General features: G+C 38.9%; 1 protein-coding gene across 1 annotated transcript in view; it reads right to left on the minus strand.

Annotated features, from left to right (window-relative positions):
* Positions 1-19410, minus strand: part of FRY (FRY microtubule binding protein) — a 204394-nt gene that overhangs the window by 71224 nt on the left and 113760 nt on the right. Inside the window, exons 27-37 of the mRNA XM_063126983.1 lie at positions 17152-17312; positions 16075-16185; positions 13804-13958; positions 11891-11990; positions 11066-11237; positions 9798-10051; positions 8741-8887; positions 8161-8329; positions 6285-6375; positions 3022-3104; positions 1285-1435 (exon numbers count right to left, since the gene is read on the minus strand). Of these exons, the coding sequence (XP_062983053.1) occupies positions 1285-1435; positions 3022-3104; positions 6285-6375; positions 8161-8329; positions 8741-8887; positions 9798-10051; positions 11066-11237; positions 11891-11990; positions 13804-13958; positions 16075-16185; positions 17152-17312 (1594 nt within the window). The remainder of the gene's footprint in view (positions 1-1284; positions 1436-3021; positions 3105-6284; positions 6376-8160; positions 8330-8740; positions 8888-9797; positions 10052-11065; positions 11238-11890; positions 11991-13803; positions 13959-16074; positions 16186-17151; positions 17313-19410) is intronic.

The following is a 19410-nucleotide window of genomic DNA, read 5'->3' on the forward strand; positions in this document are numbered from 1 at the left end:
ACAAATACATTTTACACTGAGCCAAGCTTAAGACTGGAGAAATTCTCAAAAATCCAAGACGGACCAAACATAAGAAAAATGAGAAATTGAGAGAATTGACAACTTTGTCCATCCCTAGCTGCAAGAGCCCTTGGGAGTGATGATGTGCTGCTCCCACAGGGCCTTGTACATTAAAAAAGAAAAGGATGGCTGCCCCCACAGGCCTCTGGGGAAGCCATATCTTTACCTATACAAGACCCTTGGAGGATGGCACATCATCAGCTCCCCAGGGCATTTGCAAACAAATTTGGAAAATCTGTGCGCAGGCAGCTCGACTTTCTAGGTGCTTGGAGTGGCTGTTACCTGTTGAAAAAAAGAAAGATCTTAAGACCCCTATGACCAGCTCATAAAACTGCATATCTTCTTTTCAAAGCATTGAGGTTTTTGTTCTTTTTTTAAAAAATCCCACAGGACAGAATGGACAGGGGATGGGACAAAAGTGGAAGGAACACAGAACCGAATGCAGGAGATCTGATAAGACCATGTATTAAGACCATGTATTCGTTGTAGGTCTACCCTGACCTGAAAACCAGCGTGTAAAACCTCCAGCCAGCAACCCATACCAGCGCTCTAGCGTGGGGGGAAGTGAACAACTTTATGACACAAAGTCAGAAACTATCTGCCTTTGAAAATGTCATTAACGTGGTAACAAGTCACGACGTCTACATTTAGCATTATAATCAAAATGGAATTATGCCTGTCAGTGCAGATTATATAAGAAGATAATTCCAATATAAGAGAAGCACAAAGAACCTGGCAGGAATAATAGTGTATTAGGGTGGTGGTGGAGGTGGTGGATGGGAGTATACATCATCGTGCTTTGCCAGCCACGTTCTTCACCAGTTGCCTAAATCTTAGAGCCGATTTGCACAAATTAATTTCCCCCATACAATACTAACATGTCAATTTTTCTTGTGATGGGAAAAGTGAAATACTACATGCCCTTTAAACTGGGTGAACACAATTTCTAATAAAGCAAAGGTCCATGCAATGATCAATCTTGTGAACGGGCTCAACTTCCATTCGGTTCCCTGGCACCTGCAATACCATGCAATACAAACTATTTAACGTTATTAAATTTTTGTTTACCAAAAATGCAAGATTTTCCATATAAAATAATGAAATAATGGGAAAACAGCATTACCCAATTCCCTAAGATACACAGCACATGTCAGAAATATTTACAAATAGAAGGTAGTCTGGACAAACTATTTTGGAGGACAGTCATTTTAACATTCAGCTCACCTATGGAGTGGTCCCCGTGGTGTAATCGTTTCTGGGAGGTAGTCAACAAGTGGTGCCCAGCACCCTCCATTAAATGGCATTGGCAAAGGTTGTGGCTGTTTCATCTCCACAATATTCAACAGCCAGCTTGTGTATGGAGAAATAGGATCATCTGCACAGTAACATTTTGTTTATTTACTACATTTTAAAACCACCCAATTTTTTATAATTAAAAAATATATAAAACAAGGTAACAATTAAACACTGGCAATAAAACAGCACAGGATAAAAGCAAGATAAATTAACGGCAGGGATAAAAAAATGCAACACATAATAAAACCAAAAATAAAACCAGCAGCAAGGATAAATCAGTTCCTGAAATGCCCTGGATTTTTTTTAAAAAAAATCTTCTGCAGGTGCTGTCAAAAGCATAATTTATGCACCAAATTGCTCTAGCAAGGGCATTCCAAAAGAAGGCATTGCCGCTAAAAAGTCCCTCTCTGGCCTTAGCTAGACCTAAGGTTTATCCCGGGATCGTCCCGGGGTCATCCTTGTTCATGTAAATGACACACACGGGATCCCGGGAGAAGGCAGGGACGACCCCAAGACAAACCCGGGATAAACCTGAGGTCTAGCTAAGGCCTCTCTTCTAAGCCCCTTGCCTCATCACATTTGGCAATGACACCTGGAGAAGTGTCTCAGATGATGACCTTAGGGTGGAGGTAGATAAATATGGAAGGAGATGCTCTTTTAGGTAATCTAAAAGGATTAACTCCTCCCTTTTCACCCACCCACGTCTCAGTTATGCATTCCAGGCCAGCCCAGTCATCCACAATTAAATCATAGGTAAGAGCGATTTTATTTTGGAGTGACCTGGCATTCAGCACCAGCCCCAACAGACCAGAGGGCAAGCTGGTAAGGCAAACAGGAGCCCTTTGGTTATGGGAAGAATCTGAAGAGGGAATGGAGCATAAGATGTCGATTTGCTGTCGCCTCAACTGGCCTCCCCGGGACAGGCTTTATCACTGAGCAGGATGGTGCTGCAGGCTCTGTTCTCCCTCTGCTCTGGAAATGCATGGCAGCTACTAAGGAGCAGGGAGTCAGATATCAGTTGAATACCTCACCTGCTCCTCTGAAGTCCAAGCCATGCTTGCTGTTATCTGTTCTCTTTAGCAATCTGGTATTGTTCCCACTCGAGGGATTTCAATATAGACAATACAAGTCTATTGTATTACACATATTGTATTACACGTGCCCTTTGCTTTTTGAAATGGAGAGATGACAGCTACTGTATTGCAGATATATTTATATTATTATTTGTTGTTTCGTCACACTTTCTTGTGAAGCACTTTGACTGTAATGTACACAGGAAAGAGGTTTACAAATAAAGTGACTATGCCAAATCGATACAGACCTTATGCAAACATTAATGCAGATATGGCACAAGGAGTAACAATGTGAGTTACCATCTGAAGGACAATTCCCTGTAATTATTTTTTAAAAACAAAGGATCCAGATCATGAAACTTCAACTAACCAAGTGCAGCTGCAGACTCTGAGAACAATTCAGCCAAATTTAAGTACTTTTAAGTCCCATGGATTTCAATGGGAGAGATTTTAGCACACACTTAATTTTTCCATTGAAATCAATGAGACTTCAAAATACTTAACTTTGACCTGGTCATGCCTATTATGATTGGGTATCATTATCACTCATCATTACTCACAAAACTTAATGTAAGCAAATGTCAAGTCATACTTTTGTCATCATCATAAGATCCTCCAGAGCTATTGCTGTATCTTGATTCCAGTCGATTATGTGCTCTGATCACATTGCTGAACCTTGGAAAAAACAAAAGGAAATGTTTTGCAAGTTTCCAAAAAGAAAAGGAAATGTTCTAGGCCAGCTTGTTTCTAGGTTTCTGGGTTAAATATCTTATATAAGAATACGGTAGTGTAAGGTTTATTACTCGGGATCTACTGGACCAATTTTGCTCATTTTTGCTTTAAACTGAAGCTTGAGCAGTGTAAGTGTGCAGAAAAAAATTGAAACCTCAAAAAAGTTCAAAGCTCGAACTTTAATAGCAAAACAGAATGTTTATTTGCTCCATGCCAAACAGACTCCTATTACTCTGTGGTTCAGTGCCTGATCTGACATCATGTGTATTCAATGTGAAAAGCAAAGAAATTCTAAATGATCTTTTTAAAAAGAACTTCTTTTTCCTCCACCTTTGCTGGTTCATTTGTGTACCAGACAGATTTTGCTCATTTTTCTTTTGTTTTCACCTTTGAAATAACAGGATTCAGTGCCGTTTTGTGTATCCGACTGATTAAGCTAATTTTTGTTTTGTTTTCTCAGACTACTAACCCTGTGACGACATGAGTTTACACTAGTTCTGAAGATTCTCCATAGGTGATACAGACAACCAAACTTCTCAGAACAATGGATTATTTTTGAGGTATCTGAGTGGTAGAACTCCAGCAAAATCAGGAAGCAAGCTCAGACTCTGGTGATCCTTGGGGCCCACGTATAGCTGGGACACACACGACTTCTCAGGCTTGGTAGTAGGCATACCCACTCAAGACTTAGGCCTACGTTTTATGATATTAAAATGATCACCAATATTCAAAATTGGTCAAGTTGTCTTAATAAGGCAAACATATGACGGATTCAATGGTCACTTTTCTTGAGCAAACTGCAGTAATCTAATTTGAAAAATGGCGATTTTAATGGGAGCTCATCATGCATAGGATCCAATTTTGATATTCCAATTCCTACTAATTAGTGACTCCAAAAGCCATGGATGACACTGTGAGACAAGGTTAAACAAGATTAGGGTGCAATCTTATGGGGTGTGCCCTGAGTACTCAGAGGCTTATGTGTATCCAATTTAGAGCAGGTGGTGCCCCATGTCCCCCATCTCCTCCCCTCCCTAACTAAAGAACGTCCCCTTTTCCCCATCTCCCCGCTCCATTTTGAAAGCATGGACAGGTAGCTGGCATCGTTCTTTCCACAATGGCTATGAGGGGGAGGGGGAGGGGAATGTGGTTTCCTGGCTCCCAGCTCGGAGCCCTGTCTACAAGCCTGGAGTGGGGAAACTGAACAATCCTATGCCCCCCCTCCACCAGACGCTGTCTAAGGAGTATAGGATTGCTCCCATTATCTCACTGAAATCAATGTGTTTGAATTCATAATTGTACACACACTATTGGTTCTAATAAGAGACATCTTATTAAACTATCCTGAGACTTGCTGATTTTTTTAAAGCAGTGTTTTATCCTAATCATCTTACCTGATCACTTTAATACATGTGTGTATAATCTTGTGCTCTGCATTTATCACTACAATCTAAGCCTGCCATCCCATACATACTTACTTGTGAGTCTCAGTGAACTGATTTACTTTGACTATACATACACAGGACTGGGTTGTAAAAACGACAAAGTAATGCTATGGAAAATTCCACAACTCCAGGTCTGTGCAATTATCTTTGAAAAACTGTAGCACTGGGGGCATTTTGTTATCTCTGATACAGCACACATTAGCAAATAATTTTGAAAAATTGTTGTTTAATCCTCTGATCAGATTTCCCTACCACGATCAAAAAGAGAAACAATGTAACATGTCAGTTTCTTCCTGCTTTTGCTCTCCTAAATTATCTCCAGCAATGTTTAGTGCTGAGAGGTTGGTATGCTTCATGCACACAATTTATTTATTCACATTTGAAGTAACAGGCAGGCAAACTCTGGATCAGAGAAATACAAATGTTGTTCCAAATGTTCGTACCATATTTTTGAAAAATTCTACTTAAAACAATTCTGCTATATATGTTTTTGTAAGGATAAGGAACAAAGGATGTTGCCTAGAAGCAAAATGATTCATTCTCCAGTTAGAAGCAAAATGATTTATTCCCCAGTTGTTTATGAAGTCTCTTCTGTTGAGAACTTGATCTGGGTCAATCTATACATTCTATTTAGGCTATTACGCTAGTGTCTCATTTCTGTGGTGCCAATTTGCTAAGAAGGTGCATGTTATGGAGAAGTTATAAGAGACAATGATCTGACTAAAGTGAAATCTTGTATTCAGATGTAATATTAAGCCTAAGTTCCCATTTCAGAGGAGAAAACACAAACGGAAAGAAAATGTACACAATCTGTTTATTTATAACATTTCCATGCTACTTTTCTATGAAACAATTCCTAAAGTGAAGTGGGGACAGAGATTCTGTTCTACCGGCCCAGTTGCATGTGCCTGAATCTGGATCTGACAGTTCCTTTCTTTCTTTTTTTAATTGTCTACATACACTGACTGGGAGCAATGTTCCAGGGTTTCAGACAGAAGTCTTCCCAGGGATTGAACTTGGCATCTTCTATATGCAAAAAATGTGCCCTACCACTGTACCCCAGCCCCAAACTAAGTACGTTATTATGTTATGGTGGGGGCATGGAGGTTCTGGTAGCAAAGGAAAGGGTAAAAGTGTCCTTTTCTCCCTTGCATTCCCCTGACCCTAATTATCACTCCCCTCTAGGATATAATGTTATTTCATGCTCAAGCAGGACAATTCCCTCTCTCCACTCTATTATCTTTTTCTTTCAGATGAAATATTGAGCTGATGTTCCCATTTCAGAGGAGAAAAGACAAACAGAGAGAAAAAGTCCATGGTCTATTTATTTATGAACTTTCCCAGCGCAACATTCCATAGGTTCTAGAAACTACTAAGCAAACGTCCTTGTTTTTGTTTTAATCTCTTTTATTTTATTTTACAAATGAATATAATTCCACATATGTGGGAAGTCCTCCAGGTGTACAGAAAATCTACCTTGTTTCTGGGTGGCCCATACTGATAGGCAGCCAGCTGTCCAGATTGGTATTAGAGCAAATGGTGTTTAGATTGATCTGCAAATGGCTGCACTTGCCTAATGGACTTCAACAGACGTACTGCAAATTACTTAAATTGCAGGGGATCTAGTGTTTCTGGTCCAAGGACTTAATGTTTAAGAAAGAGAGACCAGATTACAAACCTGTCATCTGTGTCTTTCACAATTCTGTTCTCTTCAATGTCAGGGAAACTATCTTGACCAGCTACAACAGTATTACTGCTTGATGTGGTTCCTATACATATAAAAAACATTAAAAACAACAACAACAACAACAACAACATACTTGCAGGAAGTTATTATAAAAGTTTTTTTTTGTTTAAACCAAGAAAAAAAATTCCTAGCATTGGACAACCTGATGTAAGGACTGAAATGTTAGTTTATCACAGCAATCAGCCTGCCTCACAAAATAATCCTTAGCCTCCCAAAGTCACTTCATATATTACATTGATATCTGTGTGCGAAGAAAATACATGTACTGTAATGTTATTCCTTTTTCCTCCTTCTCACCTGCCTGCAACAAATGGGCTGACGGAGTGCAATATTAAGCTCAGAGAAAGCTTCCTCTGAGCATCATCTCCTGCCCCACAATTATTTTAGAGGTAAACAGAGGGCTCAGCCAGTTGCAACAGGGTCCTTACATCCACTGTTTCCCTTGGAGACACCCACTGCAGTGGCAGGAATCTCCCCAGGGTCCTCTTGCTCACCTGTTTACTGGACTTTCTCAGTGAGAGGTCTCTGGAGAAGTTGTTGCGGCATCGTTGACTACCAATTCCTTCCATCCAACCAATGCTTTGGCATGAACAAAGGACTGAAACCATCCTTCACCTCCAAAGTTATGGGCAGGTGGAAGAATTGGGTTCAGCAGATGTTTTATTTGAGCCCAATCAATCACTGCATAATTAAGTTGTTGTGGTAAAAGAAGGGGGAATAAAGACCCTTTGCTTCCTCCTACCCTTTCCATCATCCCATAACCCTTGCAAGTTTCTACTTGTTTTACTTATTTATTTTTATAGTTTTGGCTAAGAGCCCATCCTGAAGGCATCTGACTGAGGTAGGTCACTTTATAACTACTACACAGATGTGGTTAACGCTAAGCAAAAGCTAAGACAATGGCTGGGTTCACACAAGACGACTGGGTCCACACAACATGAACCATGATTAGTTAACCATGAACAACCCATGAAGAGAAAATATAGTTTATTGTTGGGTTGTGAATTGTGACTTAGTTGTGGTAAACAAGCCATGGTTTGTTAGTATAGCTTGGTTCATACAACACAGCAACCCACACTCAACCCATACTCTGTCTTGTTGTGTTGTATTAACCAAGTGAATGGATAATGTTTATGGATTCCTCTCCTCTCTGCCTCTAGAGGCTCAGACAATGAATGGTTTTGAGGAAGTCTAAGATCTCAGTGCACTTTCTTGTTTTCAGTTTGAATACATGCACATAGCATTTTTCCAGGTTTTTTTTGAACCACAACACTAGTTTTGCATCCCATTCAAAACTATGTACCGATTGAGCTTCCTGAAACTCTGAAACAATGTTGGCAAATGCTGGCATGATGGCGATATGCCATGTCAATATACCTGATCTGAAGTATTTCTTTACTAGTGAAGCAGGGTTTTGAATTGGATCATTAGTATAAGCTTTATAAAAGACCAACAGAAGTATAGATACTTGCCATTTATTTTTAGGGACATGAAATCCTATAGCAGGTAGAAGCTTGTGTGTGTGTGAAGTAAATCAACACATATCAAGAATACTCACTTGTCTTGCAACTATGACTAACTTAAGTCTCATTGATTTCAATGGGTCTATTCAAAATATGACTAAGACCGGATCCAGCACTATATATTTATGCTTGATGAGATATAAGAGTTTGAGAAGCAATGAGGAAAGAGCTAGAAATAAATTTAACGGAATACATACAACATTGTTTAGAAGAAATGTCCATAGTTCCTTCAATGCACAGTATCTTTGAAAAGTTAAAAATACAGAAGATAGAGGTGTTCTTACCGGATGCAGCAGCTGAGGCCTTATTACTGGCAGTAAAACGATAGAAAGGTGGATTGTCACAATGCTGAACTATGGGGTTTACTGGATCTGTCTGCTGCAGCTCAAAGAGAAGTTCTTCCATTGTTTGAATAGTATTGTTCCGACACAAATAGATGGCAACCTTTTTGATCTGAAGAAAAAGTAGTATTTAGCCTCTACAAAATGTAATTGAGAATTGTGCATAGTTAATATAATATACACAGAGATACTTCTAAAGCTATAATGATATAAGACATACATGTCACCCTTTCCCACTTATCTAATGGAACCTAATGTCTGTCTACAATTAAGGGATGGCCCACAAAAAGAGAAGCATACAGAAGGGGGATATAGATATTAAAAGATTTATCTATAGGATTTGGAACTGCATAATAGTTGTTTCATACCTGAGTTTATTGTAAGTAGGGCAAAGTGGTGATCTTGCTCCGATTTCCACAAATACATTATATACTTATTCTCCTATTTATCTACAATATAGAGGCTAGTTTACTCCACCAAATCAAACACTTTAGTTCAATAAATGCATATAATAATTACTTACATAAGGTAAAAGGATGGTATCGCTGCTAACCCCACATAAGCTTATTAGAAACTGCAACGTTATTCTCAGGTTGTTGCTCCATTTTTCATTGTTGGCTAAAGCATTCCAGACATTCTCCATTTCTGGTCCAGGAACTTCATCTCCATACTGCATGGACACATAAAACACATAAAACCTTGATAAAAGTACAGTACGCTTTTTGCTAAAATGGGGGAAAGACTCACAAGTAACCAATCGTTTTTTAAAAACAAGGGCTACTTTTTGTAGTTGCAGTTGTCGCTTCTTACCAAGCAACCTAAGTTAACTGACAGGACCATGTACCTTGATCCAATGAACTCCAGTATCTACTGAACACCAGAAATAGTATCTCTAACACAGGAGTAAGCAAGCTGTAGCCCTCCAAATGTTATGACCTATAACTCCAATCCTCACTCACCATTGGCTATGCTACCTAGAGTTGATGGGAGTTGCAGGCCAAGATATCTGGAGGGCCACAAGTTGCCCACACTTGATCTAATAGATCAGGTTAAGTATTGGTATGTGTAAACACTGTGTGGAGTAGTGGCTAGAGTGTTGGGCTGGGAGTCGGGAGATCTGGATTCTAGTCCCCACTCAGCCATGGAAGCTCACTGGATGACTTTGGGCCAGTCACAGACTCTCAGCCCAACCTACCTCACAGGTTTGTTGTTGTGAGGATAAAATGGGGAGGAAGAGAATTGTGTACGTTGCCCTGGGTTTCCTGGAGGAAAAAAGGCGGGATATAAATGTAATAAGTAAAACTACTGGGACAACCAGTATGCTAAAGTGGTTACAGAGTACTTGATTTAGACTGTCTGGATCCCCACTGAAATTCAAGCTTATCCAGGAATTAAAAACATATACTGGCTATACATATCTCATAGGGTTATTGTGATGATAAAATACAGGGGGAAGGACCATGTACGCAACCTTGAAATCCTTGGAGGAAGTGTGGGATAAAAATATTTAAAATGTACTGTTCATAAATCAAAGCTCTGGAATTCATATTTAGTATGCATCCAAGTATTTACTAGTTTACCTTAGCAGTCATATACATCAGATTATTAAGCACTAGTGACGTGGCTTCAGGAGAACCCCAACCATTTCCTTTCAGTCCGCAAATGACAATTTCCCCTTCTTTGTCCTTTACTTCATCCTCTGGGGTGCTAGGACTTGAACCTGGGAGGAGAAGCCTGCTGTCTACAAGTTCAAGGTTATGAAGCCATGGTAGTAAATAGGTAAGCATGATCTGGCGTCCATTTGGATGAGTTGTTGGGAATCGTTGACTTACTTCTGAAAACAACAAAAATACAGACTCATAGGATCCTAGATTTAGAAGCTAGACAATGAGACATTTAGTAAAACCACAAGCCCTGTCCCCCCCAAAAAAAAAATCTTAAAAGGCTTCAAGAAAGCTGATTTCACAAGATTTTGATATATGTCAAAAGCAAAACTTTAGTTTATATTGGTAGAATGACGTGTTATTTATAGCAATTGTCTGACTACTTAAGTTCTGTTTCTCCATCCCAGGGGTGGGCTGCTTTGGGAGATCCAGGGTCCATTTTCATGGCCTGGAACCTCACCTCACCTCACCAAGTAGCCAAAGGATCAAAGTTAACTTATTTTCAAGCTAACTAGACCCTTTTGGTGCTGCATAGCAGCTATGGAGCGCTAAAAGGATACAAAAGGCATCAAAATGGCTGCCCTAGACACCATTTTGAAGGTGTTTTTTTGAAAAAAATAATAATACAATTTTGGGGGCCCTGATTGCTGGGGAATGCTCGGAGTTTTAAGACTTTTTCTGTCTAAATGTGCATAGGATTTCACCCTTAATGTTAAAATAATTCAGATTTAACATTATTGATTGAAAAGGAAAAAGACTAACAATCCAATAAATTTAAAGAATGAACAAGAGTTTGGAAACAACATTTTAAAATTCAGCTTTGCATTCCAAAGTATCCTCTTAAAGAACAAAACAGTGAAATGACATATACAGCTAACTAATGACAAAGAGAACTAAGTAACAGTGGAAATATTAAGGAAAAAAAATACATGCTTATTAAAATCTACTGAAATTTTCCAATTTGTAGAAAGTGTAGAACTATGTAAAATACGATGTTTAAGCCAACACTTCACAAAGAATGGTTATACAAACAGTACCGGGAATGAAGAACCAAAATGTTACTGCTCCTAGCACAAAGCGGGGGAAAAGATGAGAAGATGAATGACTGCTTGATCCAGGAGGGGATAATAAGCCATCTATTCAGCGAATTACCTTTGGGACAAATTATGAATAGAAGCTTGTACCTGAAAACAATGGAAGTGTGAGCTCAGGATACATTCTTGCCAGTTCGTATGACAGATGAGCTAATGATACGCTGTAAAGTGGTGGCAACGGACCATGAGTCCCATAAAGAATACTGCCAGGTCTTTGCTCAGCAACTTTCTTTGAATAAACAAAAAGCTTAGCCTCCAAAATCTATAGGAAATATGAAAAAATTAAAGTGGTATTACAGGTTGCCAACATATTCATATTTTAAGAGTTGAGTATCACAAAATTATCTACAGATAATTTTAGCAGAATCTGCTGGGTTTTCTGCATTTATAACAGGGGCAAAAATCACCCCATAGCCTATTGGAATTACCTCTCACCTGTTTCTCTTCCTCCTCCCACTGTGACAGTTCAGGTGAATCAGGTCAGGTGAATCTTTTCCCTCAGACAATGGTCCCTCTTGGCTTTTCCTCCCTCCTTTCATCTCTTGCTCCATCTTACTCTACCACTCTGCTTGTCCATCCCTGATCACTTTATAGGAGCTGTGACTCCCATGTACACCATACAGAGCTGCCTGTCCCCTGTGTTCTTACAAACCTCCCCAGCAGAATTGAAAATAAATTGTCAACCTGTTAGCCAGAACCCTCCCTTGTCCCCTCGCCACCTCCTTACTCCCCTCCTTTGTACATTCCAATTCTATAGCATTATAGTTGTATACAAATGGTTGTTGCAATATTTTCATACTAGATTACAAAGGACAAAAACAAACACATAATGCACTGATAAGTACAAGGGAAGCTATACAGTTCTTTGCTTTTCCATATGGTTTTAAAGGATTTAAAAATTTATTTCATACATGCCTGCATGAGTTGCATGGAAATTTCATAGATCTCTCTATTGGTGTCGGATGCTTTAAACAAGACTAGATTTAAAAGTGTCACAATATCAAAAGGGTAGTTCCTGGAAGAACAAATACATGTGATCATTTCAAAGAGATTCTTTATATTTTAAAAATAAAAATTCTCACCTACTTTTTCACGCAAGTGCATGCGCACACACACACGCACACTCATAGCAACACAGAATAATCAATAAACCAATCTGTCAAATAAAGCAATGAACTATATCAAATGTCATCAGTACACATTCAGTTTCATACTCTGAAATATAAGGATGATAAATCTTTCTCAAACGATGGTTCTGAAGGATAGCTAATTCTCATAGTTTAAAGTTATTTACAAATGCTAACAATTTACACCCTGAGCCTAAATCACTATACATCTAAGCACCCAATACCACATGTGTTTTTTCTGCACTTGCATTAGAATCTCAGAATACACAACTTAAAGCAGTCAAGATATTTATTTCAACAAATAACATTTGGATCAGGTACCCAACTGCAGACACTCAACTTTCAGATTTTCTCAGTCTAAACAAGCTGCTGTAAAACAGGCATAAATGTAAAGAATGTTACTGCATGGGAGAGGGAAACCCCTGAGGTGTGTTGGTTTCATTTATTGTATTACTACAGTATTTAGCTTTTGGTTATTTGGTTAGAGAAATGTTCTACAGGAGCTCCAAGATGAAGCCAGCCAGTTCATATTAGGGTGTTGTGGAACAAAGGAAACCATAATTAAGTGTGCAATCCTATGCATGTTTTGATAGAAAAAGTCTTACAACTCCCAGCAACTCCTGGAAGTTGTAGGACTTTTTCTGTCTAAATATGCATAGGTTTGCACCCTAAGTGACACCCTACTACTGATGGTTCAAGCTGTTCTGTTAGTGTTGTTTCTCCAGCCAAAGAAGAAGCCAGGAAAATGTTCATCCTTTTTGCACATGGCTGGCTTCTTATGGATGATGATTGTGATGCTACTTCCATGATGAGTGAGGCATTTATAAAAAGTTGGATGGCTTCTGGAGTGTATTAGAGTGAAGCTAAAAAGGGTTATTATCCCCCTGGAACACATACAGTACACATAAACCTATAAGTGGTGCTCTTGGAGGTAGAAATTGATGAATATAACAAGCGATTAGAGTGATATCTGAACATGTGCCCATGATTTTCCTACTCCATGGGGATCTTAGATAACCACTATACGATGGATTCAGATTCTACTGCAAAAAGTCACAGAGGCTGAGAGAAAAGCCATCTTGTAAATCAACACTCAGTTACTTGGGGATCACAGATCATCAGCTCCTTTCACCTTAGTTGCCCAGAACTAGATTGCAATTTAGAATAAAAAAATGTGGTGGTTACTTCTACGTATATTGCTTCTCGTTCGTACACCGCTTTGTCTATAATTGTTTTAATTCTCCATGCAGTTCAGCATATTTCAACACTCGTGGTGGTATTCATACAATGCTAGCATTTTTGCAAAGAAAGTAAATGCAGTAAGTGCTGCAAACATGTCACACCTGGTCTCTGTTCTTTTCTCCAGTATGGCACCAAGGTACAGAGGTGTCTATCTTACAGGGAAAGTGGAAATGTGGATTACATAGCTTTAGACCTTCTGCTTAAACACATATTTATTCATTTCCAGTCACTTGCTTTTGTTCTATCATCTCCAGGGCATGAATATCCTAGACGCGACACTTACCGAATACGCTTGAGATTATAAGTGAGCCTTTTAACGTTCCCATCAAATTCCACAGAATTTAAGTCTATTCCTATCCAAAGGTTCTAGGGTTATTTAAAATATCGCTGTTTTAAACACACTGATCCTTTTTCAAAAGGCAAGCTCCAAACATTTCCTACTTTAAGAATTATTGATACCTGCTTCCACACACAGTTGCAATGGCTTTGAAGCATCCTGAAGCAAGTTGGTATGATCCAGTATAACACCTGTCTATAGCCCAGTTGAAGAGGTTTACTTGGTCAGGATTTAACTCCAGCAACAAGACGACAACTTCATAGCCAAGCTGATGAACCTGAATACACGGAGAATGGCATAGTGTCTTGAAATAACACATATAATATTTGCATCATTAATTCAAAGCATCTTCCCACTAATCAGCTTCATGGGATGACCCCGGAGAGAGAGAGAGAGAGAGAGAGAGAGAGAGAGAGAGAGAGAGAGAGAGAGAGAGAGAGAGAGAGAGAGAGAGAGTCTCTGTATACATCTCTAGCTTGTCTTCCCTTACTCTCCTTTTTTCAAAGCTAAACAACCCCAGCTGTTGGTAACCTTCCCTCATAGGGGAGACGTTCCAGCACCTGGATAATTTTAGCTGCCCTTTTTCCAGTTCTACAATGTCTTTTTTTAAGTATGATGACCAGAACTGTAGACAATATTCCAAGTGTGGTTGCAGTATAGACTTGTATAAAGGCAGTATGATATTGGCAGTTTGATCCTCAATTCTGTATCTAATTATGCCTAACACGGAATTTGCCTTTTTTACAGCAGCTGCACACTGGGTTGACATTTTCATTGAACCATTAGCTTTATCCAGCATCTGGTAATATGAACTATTCTGCCATTGTGATGTGTGTGTGTGTGTGTGTGTGTGTGTGTGTGTGTATGTATGTGTGTGTGTGATGAATAATCCTGGACATTATTTGTAGTACATCCCACTGAGTTCAATGTAACTTACTTCCAAGCAGGGTTATATAAGTTTTTTGCTTTATTCTCCATGAATCTGTCTAATCCTTTTTTGAAACCTTCCAAGTAATGGTATTCATGCATTTGTAGTAATGAACTCCATAAAGCTATTTAGTACTGTGGGGAGAAAGCACTTTATGGTCTGAACCTACTGCCAATTCAATAGGCTGAAGATATGTACTGTATGAGGGACTGCAATCTCTCTCTACCCATTCTTTCTATACTATTAGTATTTTCTAAACCTACATCTAGCACCTCTGTTGTCATCTTTGCCCTAAATGTAACCTCCCTATCAGCCCAATCTATTTACCTATATCTTATTGGGAAGATGTGGCCTATTCAATACAATGAGAGTAAGCCCCATTTAACTCAATGGGAGTTTTTTTAAAATAGACATATATGGAATTTCACCACCAGCTAAGCTGGTTTAAATGTTCCAAGGTACTGCAATTCTTTGCAGTAAATTGAGCCTAAATTGCCTATGTCGGAGCACAGCACAATGTATATAAGAGTTTGGAGGAGGAGTTCTCCATGTCTTCAAAGGTTTGCAGCTCTTATGATTGTACAAAAAACCACAGAAGCACATGAACAAGAGATCTAGGCAAAGCTTCCACTGATTGGCCACTGGGATACCTTTACCTTCATCTACAATTTTGTATTTCTCTAATCCTATTAGTTAGCTATCTCCTCTTCCCATGCCTTCCTTCTCCCCATGCAATTCTTGGCATCCTTCTCTTCCCCCAAATATTCCAAGCTTATGCCAAGTCTTAAACCTTGGATGTAGAATAAGTTATGAAAAGTGAGTGAACTTATTTTCACATTTAATTCCAAGCACATACAAAATGCTCCATTTATAGACACAGAAACCACTGTTAAACGGTTACCATGAGAGCCTTTTAAAACAGGTTCAGGAACATTTAATGTGGCAGGTATTCAAGGAAAACACTGGTCTTCCACGTCACTGGCCTTATTTCTCCTAAAGGTAGTACCCCCTTTTGGGCCTTCCTCCAGATATCTGCCCACTACTAACATTGATTTGATTCACCATCTGCTATTTCAAGTAAGCCAGGGGTGCTTTTGCATTTGCATTTCACACGGCCTGCAATCAGGTGGTGGTATGTGGGATGGGAAGACTTCAAACAGAAAGGCGCGCACATACTGAGATCATATTGCCCTTAACCTTTTTGAATGCCTAGATTATTTCCCAGGAGAAAGTTAAATTAATTAACCATATAAAGGTAGATGTCTTGAAACAAAAATAATACAGATCTTTTCACTACTTCAACAGTGGTGATAATGGCATCTTATTGTTAGTGCTTGTACATCCGCTGCTTAGATACAGCTGTTTGTTAGGCAAACAATGAAGCCACACTATCTTCAACTGGACTGCATTCAATGAATACATTCAAAATAATTTTAAAAGTGTGTATTGTTACTGCATTACTCACCCGTAAGTCTTGACAAGCTAAAATATTATCAAGCCATTTGTACAGATAGCCATCAGGAGAGAGCCCCACATTGTCAAATACTGGACCGCAGCATAGTACAGCTGACATTGCCTAATAACAGAAAGATAGAGGCTCATTATACAAATGCAACTATGTTTAATACATTTTTTATTGCTTATTTCAATGCGTTGCCCAGGATCATTGCAGAATCTAAACACAATGCAACATGTCAAGCAATGTATCAATGGAGATGTCAAAGGGCTACTACAGAAAGAGTGATGTATATATTGGTGCTTTAGTCATTATAAAAAAATATTGTGCTAAAAATATCCCAGCACCACCCTGGCCAACATATCATTTAAATAATAAAAAAAGACTTATTTATCTGGGTGCTATTTGCACTCATGTCCTACTCGTGGGTTTCCCACAATCAACTGGTTGGCCACTGTGTAAATGGAAAACTGAACTAGACAGACTCTTGGTTTATTCCAGCAAAGCTGTTCTTATTTCTTATGACTTCCCTCACTTGTTATATCCCCCTATGATCTGAAACAATCGACTCTCATCTTACATGAACTCAATTTTCTCCAACACATCCCTCCTACATAGTAATCAAAGAGGCTCCCACTTCCAAGTCTGACTTACTCATCTCATTTTGACAAAAGAATCAGCCCCTAGCACACTGTTGGTATGAGAATAGCCATTCAGTAGAAGTCGCAGGAATAGTAGTTTCCTGTTTGCAAGACAGACAACTGCCTCATATTATTTTTCAGTGGAAAAATATTTAGACCAGTTTTCAAAATATGCATCTAGAATTCAGAAATAGATGACTGCTGCATTAAAACAAATGTGTTTAGGATGCCAATTTCCCACACTCTCAACAGTACCAAAATCAATCTTGGTCAAAAATTGACAAAGCCACAGGAAAAATACTGTAGGCATTTATTTTTGGAAAAAGAAAGACATATTATTTATGATACAATAAAGCCCAACATTTCTCCTTTTTTCATTTTTGAAGTTTAAAAATAGTTGAACTAGCATGGGAACTTTTATGCAGTGGATGGAATCATGACGTACCTTTAAAGCACAATACTGGTATCTCGTAATCTGATGGTTTCTATCACTGTAACGATCCAGCGGTGTAAACATGATACTGAAAGGTCCAGCCCATTGACTAAACAAGATGAAGAGATGGTGCCTCAAGCTTTGTTGAGGGAAAAGAAACCTCCTATGATGAACTGAGGGAAGGAACATACAATTAGGTTTGTTAATTATTTAGCTAAAGAAAAAAGCAAGCAAAATTCTGATGCAAAAGACTGCAACTCCTATAATTCCCAGCCAGGATGAAGTAGACCCTGACCCAATCTACACCAAGCAGGATATTGCACTATGGAAGTGGTATGAAAGTGGTATATAAAAGGCAGGAGCCACACTACTGCTTTATAGTGGTATTGAAGTACACTGACAATTGTTGGGGTCCATTGACACATACCATACCACTTTCATAGTACACTATCCTGCTTGATGTAGATTAGGCCCCTGTCTACACAAGACGTGCATTTCAATGTTGAATTGAATGATGTTGAGACACACAGATTATATGGATAGGACCTATGTGCATTGTGGTTTACACAATCCAGTTCCGATGCCAATATCAACTGCAATGTGCAAATGCCAGGTGGGAGTGGACATTGGTACCCTAGGAAAGTTCACCAGGGAGATTCCAACCCCTGCTGTGCACAGGATTTGAACAGACTTATGGACATCATGTTTTGAGGATCCAAATAGGCTTAAAATGAAAGCTATATTGAATCTAAAAATAATCCTATAATCTAAGAATAATCTTATTCGAAAAACAGGAAAAGTTATTTTTGAAACTATATTTATTTATTTGATTTATACCCTTTGTTTGTTTGATTTATAGAGCCTTATGTGGTGCAGAGTGGTAAGCGGCAGTTACTGCAGCCGAAACTCTCCCCACAGCCTGAGTTCGATCCCAGCGGAAGCTGGTTCTCAGGCAGCTGGCTCAGGTCGACTCAGCCTTCCATCCTTCTGAGGTCAGTAAAATGAGTACCCAGCTAGCTGGAGGAAAGGTAACTGCGATGGGGGAAGGCAATGGCAAACCACCCCACTACAAAGTCTGCCAAGAAAACATCAGTGAAAGCAGGCGTCCCTCTAGGAGTCAGCAATGACTCAAGTGCTTGCACGAGAGGTTCCTTTCCTTTCCTTGTTTGATTTATATCCCGTTCTGTCAAAAAATGTCACTCAAGGTGGCTTACGAAACAATTAAAACTTTAGAAACTTTTATTTAGATAAACTTGGAATAAGAGGATTGTGGAATGGGTAAAATGGAAAGTTCCTTACTAATGTTGAGAGAAATCCTTGTAAGAAGATAGCTGCCTCGTTGTTTCAGATGGCAGGCATGCATTAGAGCCCATGCATCACTCAGCACAGCGGGGTTTAATGCCTTGTAGGCAATGAGATGGATCTAATGGAATTTTTCAGTGAACATAGAACTCTGAAGATTGCCAACATCTGGGCCTCTTATACTGTCTCAATAAATGGAATACATTCAATTTGCAAAGCAATCTTTCAGTGCACAGGGAATGTAACCATAGCTAAATTAAGCCTGTGCTACAAGAAAAATCAATGATCACTTTGCTTGACAGAAGCTAGTTTTCTAGAGATGAAAGCCAACTGTTCCTTTGCAGTTCCTATAATAACCAACTGGCAGTCACAAACCAGTAATAATGAGCTACTAGGATGCAGGCCAATTTAGGGTAATTTTATATTATAAAATTCCTACACAGGTTAAGAATTACACTTGACGTCAGATGTCAAGTGTAAATGGTAGCTTATTTGGGTTTTTCACTGCATGCACAACACCAAAATGCACACATTCGCACTAGTTTCATGTAACGGTCAACATATTATTGTTTTACTGTAATTCCTACATGAACATGTGCCCTATGTAGACATTTTGCAACATGTAAAGCTGCCTTTAGAGTTCATTTGCTTAAACAGGGTGGAATAATTCAAATACAAGTATTCTGGCTTGATGGGCTATATGTCAAATTGATCATCAATGACAACTGTCATTGGTGAACATCATAGATCATACGGGCTTCAAAAGTCCCTAGTCTTTACATTATATGTCCAAATATATGTAATAATAACAATTATAAGAACAATGTGACAGATAAAACAGGATTTGTTGAATTGTAGACTTCCTACGCTTTCTACATTGATTACTGGTATTTGACTCTCCCCTGGTTTCCTTTCTTGCTCTCCGTGTTCTATTTAACTTCATTTGTGTCACATTTTCTCTTAGCATCT

Source organism: Elgaria multicarinata, chromosome 5 (assembly GCF_023053635.1).
Source record: "Elgaria multicarinata webbii isolate HBS135686 ecotype San Diego chromosome 5, rElgMul1.1.pri, whole genome shotgun sequence".
In the NCBI taxonomy this organism is placed as follows: domain Eukaryota; kingdom Metazoa; phylum Chordata; class Lepidosauria; order Squamata; family Anguidae; genus Elgaria; species Elgaria multicarinata.